General features: G+C 36.9%; 1 protein-coding gene across 3 annotated transcripts; it reads left to right on the forward strand.

Moving 5' to 3' along the window:
- Positions 1–314: 314 nt before the first annotated feature.
- Positions 315–5,761, forward strand: LOC121969583 (putative disease resistance RPP13-like protein 3). Of its 3 annotated transcripts, none has more exons than XM_042519765.1 (2): positions 315–2,070; positions 5,363–5,761. In XM_042519765.1, the coding sequence occupies exons 1-2, from the start codon at positions 486–488 to the stop codon at positions 5,374–5,376; spliced, it is 1,599 nt and encodes a 532-aa protein (XP_042375699.1). In that variant the 5' UTR covers positions 315–485; the 3' UTR covers positions 5,377–5,761. The 3 variants fall into 3 exon arrangements, with proteins under 3 accessions (XP_042375699.1, XP_042375707.1, XP_042375690.1); XM_042519773.1 differs by lacking the exon at positions 5,363–5,761 and adding an exon at positions 2,301–2,437; XM_042519756.1 differs by lacking the exon at positions 5,363–5,761 and having other exon boundaries at positions 315–3,656.
- The last annotated feature ends 2,353 nt before the right edge of the window (positions 5,762–8,114 follow it).

Here is an 8,114-nt window from a genome sequence, read left to right on the forward strand (position 1 = left end):
AAGCTTTATATGCATGAAGCATGTTCAATATATAAGCATGTTTATCAATAAAATTTTTATCAGCTTGTTAAATAAATAAAAAATTTAAAATAAATAAATAAATTTTTATGATTAAGTTTAATAATTAATTAAATAAAATTAAAATATAAAAAATAAAAAATTTAAATAATAAAAAAATCTTAAATTAAAAGTTCAAAGTGATTCAAGAGCCAGCTAAATTAAAATTAAGTTCAAAGATCATAAAAAAAAAGTTAAATTTAAATAATCATTTTAGCTTTATTCATTTTAGACTCAACAACATAAAATCTGACTCTGAAATTTGGGGTTTGACTTAACTTGTTCACCGGCAGTTGAATCGGAGCCGTTTGGGATGAGCGAACCAGTTTCGCCTCGCCGATCCTATCGTTTCCTCCTTTCCATGAGCGAGAGGAAGAGCGAGTGATCCGATCAAAAAAACAAAACAAAGAGAGGAAGAGTGAGCGATAATGGCGGAAACTATTGCGCCGATAGTGCAGCTTGTGGCTTCCACGATTGCTGGTCCAATCGCGAACGAAGGGCAGATTCTGTTGACGGTCGAGGAGAAGGTGGGCTGGCTCCACCGCGAGCTCCGAAGGATGCACTCCTTTCTCGCCGACGCCGAGAGAAGCGCCACCGACGACCCTCAGTCGTCGAGGTGGATTTCAGAGATCCGGGACCTCGTCTACGATTCCGAGGACATCATCGATGCCTTCGACGCCATCGGTACGTATCCCGTTGCCTGCTTCTTCTGCCACTTGCGATCTCGGCACCAGATCGGTTCCAGGATTCTGGAGCTCAAATCGAGGCTCGATGAATTTTTCCGGAGTAAGTCGGACTACGGAATCCCCACAGACGGCGGGCCCAATTCGGACGATCGGTGGATCCATGGCCTGCTGGCTTCTTCCCCTTTGATCCATCAAGGGGATTTTGTAGGGTTTGAGAGCCATTTCAATGAGGTGATCGATTGGGCGATGAGCGATCGGCAAGAGTTGAGTGTTCTGTCTTTGGTGGCCATGGGAGGCTCCGGGAAGACCACTCTTGTCAAGAGAGTGTTCAATCACAACGTTGTGAAGAGGCGCTTCGATCGCTTGGCTTGGATATACGTCTCTAAATCGTTCCGGATGCGGAACCTCTTCAAGGAGGTCGCAAAGGGACTGATGACGATGCCGTCCGAAGAAGTCAACGCCCTGAACGAAAAACAGCTGCAAGAATTGCTCTTGGAAACCTTGAAGGAGAAGAGATTTCTCCTTGTGCTTGATGATGTATGGGACGCCAGTGTGTGGGAGGCGATCCGTCTTGTCCTGCCCAGGAATGAAAATGGAAGCCGAGTGATCATCACGACCCGCAACAGTGCGGTGGCTTCCTCGATTACTGAGGTCAAGAGCTGCTGTCATGAGCTCCAGCCACTGTCGTTTGAGCAGTCATGGGAATTGTTCTGTAGAAAAGTATTTCCAGAGTCAGAGCCATGTCCTGATGAGCTGAAGGAGGATGCAGAAGGGATTGTTAAAAACTGCCATGGCCTTCCCTTAGCGATCGTAACAATAGGCGGAATGATGTCGAGAAAGGGACGGTCACAGCTGGAGTGGAACAATGTGCTTGCTAAAATGTACAGTAATCTCATCGGCAATGAAGTTGAAGTGCAAGGTCCTCTTTTTTTGAGCTACAAGCACTTACCTTACCCTCTAAAATCTTGCTTTCTTCTTTTTTCCATATTCCCTCACGACTCAAACATTCGGAGCAAGAAGTTGATCAGGCTTTTGATGGCAGAAGGTCTAGTAAAAGAAGGTGAAGGTGAAGGTGAAAGGATGGAAGATGTAGCTGAGAAATACCTTATGGAGCTCATTAACAGAAGCATGATTCAGATATCTATATTGGGTAGCACTGGACGAGTTAAGACCTTTCGAATTCATCACCTTATCCATCAGTTGTCTATATCCATAGCCAAAATGCAGAGTTTCTCAATTGTCCATGAAGATCGCCGGGCAAAACATCCAAATAATGCTTATCGAATTTCATTACAAAAGAGTTCCTATGATGCCTTGAATAACACTGGTGAGAAAAAGCTTAGGTCACTGTTTGTTTTTGGTATAGATGAACCTCTTCGCATCAATCATAGGATTGTAGATAAACTTAGGTTTCTTAGAGTACTTGATCTTGAAGATGTTTGTTTATTCAAACTACCTAATGAGGTTGGCAATCTAATTCACCTAAGGTATTTGAGTCTAAAGGGAACCAGACTCAAGATGCTCCCTCTATCTCTGAACAACCTATTAAATTTGCAGACACTTGATATTAGAAGGACCAGGCTGAGGAAGCTGTTATTTGAGATAAATAATTTGAAGAACCTGAGGAATCTTGAAATGAAGCAAGGGGAGAAGAGCATCATTATACCATCACAGTTTTCGCAGTTAGAAAATCTTCAGGTGATAACTGGCGTACAAGCTGACCAGGCCGTTGTTCGTGGTGTTGGAAAGCTGACCCATTTGAGAAAATTGGCTATCGAAGATATTCAAATAGAAAATGTATCTGAATTGTGCTCCTCAATCAATAACTTGCCTGGTTTGTTGTCCTTGTCCATGTACTCCATTGATGTTTCTACTACACTAGAATTGGAGAAACTGAATCCTTTATCTCTTCAGAAATTGCACATAGCTGGGCGTTTAGAAAGATTGCCATCTTGGTTCAGTGGTATCAGAAACCTCACCAAATTGAGATTGGGTCTAACAAACCTATCTGCAGATCCATTTGAAGCCTTGCAGCAACTCCCCAATCTGGTTTTTCTTCAGTTGTATCAGGCCTACCAGGGGAAGGTCATGAGATGCAGCCACCATGGGTTCCGAAAATTGAAGATACTAATATTAACTGATCTAGAAAAACTTGAAGAATGGAAGGTAGAAGATGGAACTCTGCAGTGCATTCAGGAGATATGGATCATGTCATGCTTAGAATTGAGGAGTGTTCCTCCAGGGCTTAAGTACCTTGTGACACTCTTGCAGTTGAGATTGGTAAGCATGCCACAAAATTTTATCAGCAGGTTGAATCCCTTGGGAGGGGCAGATTTCCCAGCTATCAAGCACATTCCTTCCATTCAGGTCACTTAGAATATATTTTATAGCCTTTGTGTACCTGATTATGGTTCCATAAGAATGACGACAGTGGGCAGATGATCATTCACCCTCTTTACCTTCCCAATTTGTTACTGGCTTGACTCGAAGGTCAGCTTTGTGAGATTGGGCAATTATGAAGTGGATGAATCAATGTCCGAGTATCTCAGTATCAAGCATATATAGTTATGTTATGTATCTCCCTGACCTCAAATACTAGCCTGGAAAGTTAATGGAAGCCAGTGGTATTTACTCCAACATCATTTGCTGCTTGCTTAGAAAAGACGGGAGGGATAAGAAATCAGGAAAAGCTACTTTTGTCTTCCCAAATTGTACAAGGATGATGTTTGATATAGAGATGATATATTGTTTAGTGGAGTGCTGGACTTAGCAGATTGAAATGGTAAATGCTGAAGCTAAAGCAAATGGAGCATAATATGCCAACCTGTTTCTAGATCTGCCTTTCACTTTTGGACAAAATTAAGAGTTCAGAATCTCCTGTACCACTCATTGAAGTTTATTTTATTGGGTGTTCACCAGGCTCCCCCATAATCTTGCCTAGGGATGTAAACGAGCCGAACCAAGCCGAACAGTATCAGGCTCGAGCTCGGCTCGTTTAAGTTATATTCGGGCTCGAGCTCGGCTCGAGCTCGAATCGAGCTTTTATCACAAGGCTCGAGCTCGGCTCGTTTTAGAATTATCAAGCTCGCGAACAGTTCGAGTTCGGCTCGTTATTAGCTCGATTATCAAAGTTAATGAGCTTAACTCGTTAAGCGAGCTCGGGCTCGTTTTTGGCTCATTTTTTGATTCGTTTTAAGGCTCGTTTTTTTTGCTCGTTTTAGAGTTCGTTTTTTTGCTCGATTTAAGGTTCGTTTTTTTGGCTCGCGAGCCTATAAACGAACATGTTCGCGAGCTCACGAGCCAAATATCCTTAAGCTCGAGCTCGGCTCAATAAAACTGTCGAGCTCGAAATCGAGCTCGAGCTCGGCTCGATAAGATAAACGAACGAATTCGAACGAGCTTTTTACCGAATCGAGCTCCGAATAGCTCACGAACCGTTTGGTTCATTTACATCCCTAATCTTGCCCAAGACTAACTTTCCTCCAAGTTTATTTTATTGGGCGTTCACCAGGCTCTCCCATAATCTTGCTCAAGACTATAACTTTCTTTCCAATGAGACACCACAATAAGTTATGGCAAGATTCAGTCACGTACAACAACTACGCAGGTTCTAAGATAGATTTACCACCAGCAATGTTTTGCAGGTAATTCAGTCACGTAGTTTTTTGATAGATTTACCACCAAAGATGTTTAGCAGATAAAATTATGAAGTTTAAGATTGACATTCTTTCTAAAATAGTGATGGCTGTTTTTATTAGGCATCCGCTCCTTAACTGAATTCATTCTTTGGTGATGTTATTCTTAGATCTCTTGTTTTGTTCAGTGAGACAACACATGCATAACACTTATCAGTGCGAAACTTACACATGTATATTCTTTTTCTTTAGAGCATTGCCATATTGGATTTCTGTGGTTGTATATAATTCGATAAAAAATTATGTTCTAAGGTAAGTTTCTTTAGTAACATAATTATGACATGAACACGAGAGTAGACGTAACAAGAAATCAAATGTACACATGACTTCATCAATTAGGATGCACATGGTGACTAATGATGAAACAATTTTGTTTAGTGATTTAGATCATTAGGTATATAAGATTGGCACAAAATCAAAAGGGCGCCTCTAATTATCCATATCACCTAAAGGGTGCCCCTCTTTCAAAAATTATCATAACACTACCCCATCCATAATTTGATATTTGAAATACCCCTTTGTGCTCTACCTTTGAGCAGCAACTTTGACCAAGCTTCACCACTTTGGAATAGAAACTTTGCCCAAGGATGCACCACCTTAGAGTAGCTTTGACCAAAGCTGCTTGAAGGTAGAGCACAAAAGGATATTTTCGGTATCAAATTATGGATGGGATGTTGTTTTGATAATTTTTAGAACAGAGGTACCCTTTTGATGATACGAGTAATTTGGGGTGTCTGTCTTTTTGATTTTCTGCCTATAATATTTTGTCCTTTATAGGAGGATAAGAGATGATATATTCACAGTAGTGTTAGATTCAATTTATAATGACCAATGTATTGTAGATTGAGCTAATAGATGGGCTAAAATTTCTTAAAGATAATTGCTGTCAATTTCTCATCACTCTATTCAGTGCTTTATTAATAGGTACCAATATATGATGATGGCATATCTGTGAATGACACAAACATGGACTTCGAGAATTCTCAACCCAATCTCAACTTCCAGCAGCTGAACATGCTTGTTGATCCTGCAATGCGACTGGCTCTTTCCCTGGGCAGATCAAAATCTTCGTTTTGATCCAGCGGATGCTCGTAGAGAGCATTGAGATTGGTGTTCTTGGCACAGTTGCACTTTCAGATTCCTTTTCAGAAACTTGTACAACAGTCTATGGAAGTTAATTGCACTGATAAGGAAGATTAACATGGTTTGGTGTGGTTATGCTATTTTATTTTATTTCATTTTTGAAAAGGGAGCAAATGAGCAATACTATTCGTGCCAAGTTTTGTAAGCCTTTACTGAAAGCCTGAGAGAGAATTTTATTTTCCTTTGGTTTTTTAGTCAAAAAGTGCGCTCAAGGCAGTTCTTCAAATGTCAGATCTCTCTTCGATTAATCAGCTATCGGATCTTGTTGGAATGGATCTATTGGAATGGATTGTTGATGCTAGAATCAGATCGTCAATAGCTAAAGTCAATGTCCAACGAACAAACTAAGCTTTGCCAATAACTTATTCTGTTTTTTTTTAGCACAATATAGTTCTCATTGCACAACTATTTTACTGTGAATCATTTGATTTTATTGGTCTCTTAGGAAAGATGAAACTAAGCACATAACATTTTGTTTTTTTTTGGTATAGAATCATTTGAGTATATTGGCATGATGAAGGTTAATTTGCTCACAATTTTCGTACAGAAAGCTACTTGTAAAGTTGTTGGTGAAACAACTATATGAAAATTTATAGAAATCACATTCTTGAGTTCTTGATAGTTTGTCTATAGAACAATGGGTTTGCGCCAAACTACATTACTTATCCATAGAAATTCCTATGAAGGCCCTTCATAGGATTTATATTTCTTCCAATTAGGGAAGAATGGTCAATAATGAGTATTCAATAAATTAGTTGAGTTCACACTTTTTTTTTTAATTAAAGTTGCAAAAGATTAATTACCTAATCTACCAGTTACTTCTTGATGAATAGAAGTTATACTATAGATTTATCCGGTAGATATTTAATAGAAAAAAATTATTATTTTAACCAAATTAAGTTAGAAATGGTTTGGGTGGACCAACAACAATGAACTTAGAATAGGTTTCTCTAAGGCATTATTGTTAACTTAGAATAAGTTAGCACTAAGTATCTAGTTTATGTCACCTAATTTTAAGGGTGATTGAATCGATTTAGTCTTATAAAAATTTTTCATCGGTCATTAGAATAAATTAAAAAATGATCACATCAAACGTTAGCATATTTATGACTGAAGCATAAGTATTAATCATCATTATTATACTCATTCTTTTATTATGCCCATCTAATCATATGCTTAATTATAATCATAATATGTCTATAAATCACTAAACTATAAACATCTTAGGCACATATTTAAACCCATCTAAGGACCTTAGTCAAGATATCTTCCCGTTTAAGTTTAACATAGATGTAATAATTGAATAGGTATCCATCATATCATTTCTAATACTTATTTCCAAGTATATATTCAAAATAGGGATGGATCCAAAATTTAGAATTTGCACCGGGGTTTTGATCTATATATATAAAATAAAAAATATTACATTTTACTGTTCAACAAAATAATTATAAAGATTAAAAAAAAAAAAAAAAAAGAAGAAAGAAAGAAAGTCTTACCTTCTTCAACAGTCTTGTCAAAAGTAAAATAAGATATGTTCTTGTTAAAGAGGAAGGACTTGTTGGTTAGCTAAAAACAATAAAGAAAATGGAAGGAGGATTGCGATTCTTGAAAAAGAAAAGAGAGCTATTATTAGACAACTAAGGTACAATTGAGAAGAAATAAATAGGAAAAGTAATGGAAAATATCAGAAGAAAAGAAGAAATTGACATATGAAGGCTGGCATGTGAGGTAGTGGGAGTGAGACGGTGTGCAGAAGAGAATAATAATAATAAAAATAAGGAAAGAATAAGTTTTTAAAAAAAATTCTTAACAAATCGATTCAACTTATTTAATCTAATTAAATTTGATTTAATTATAACTTGACCAAATGAATCTAAATCAATCTTGATTTTGACCAACATATTTCATATCTTCTCATCTACCCAATTGATTTTGTTTGACTCTAATATGATTTTAAATCATGTGACAAAAACGATTTGCTTCCCTCAATATATCCGTCCTTAGGTTAACACATAGAAGATAAATCACGGATAATTATTAGTCATTAGTGCAGGTGGCTAAGGTATAAAGAAAATATGTTTAGACGCACTAAATTTCATGACAATATCCTATATTTTAATCATCACCTTTATTTATTTAATTTTTAATATATATATATATATATATATATATATAGATAAAAGTAATTAAGGTGTTCGTTGGATGTTTGGTCCAATTTAATATTAATATTTCTTTTTAAAATAAATTCATATTCATTGTACATCATATCAATAAAAGACAATACCAATACGAAGGTTGAAAAATTCATCCAAGAATCAAGATTCATATCCATATGCATTCTAATCACAATGTCTTAATCTCTAATGACAACTAATTGGAAGTTACTTTGAAATTCTCACCTTCCTATTATTATACATTATTACTTTCTTTAAAACTTATCTTTTGATTAAAAAAGTTTTTTTTTAAAGAATTGAACAAGCAATAATGACATGATTTTTGTTGTCTTTTATCCTAATGGAAAAATCCAATG

Source organism: Zingiber officinale, chromosome 1B (genome assembly GCF_018446385.1).
Source record: "Zingiber officinale cultivar Zhangliang chromosome 1B, Zo_v1.1, whole genome shotgun sequence".
Classification (NCBI taxonomy): domain Eukaryota; kingdom Viridiplantae; phylum Streptophyta; class Magnoliopsida; order Zingiberales; family Zingiberaceae; genus Zingiber; species Zingiber officinale.

Excerpts from the sequence above, each read along its gene's own strand:
- LOC121969583 (XM_042519756.1), top strand. The coding sequence starts at position 486 with ATGGCGGAAACTATTGCGCCGATAGTGCAGCTTGTGGCTTCCACGATT.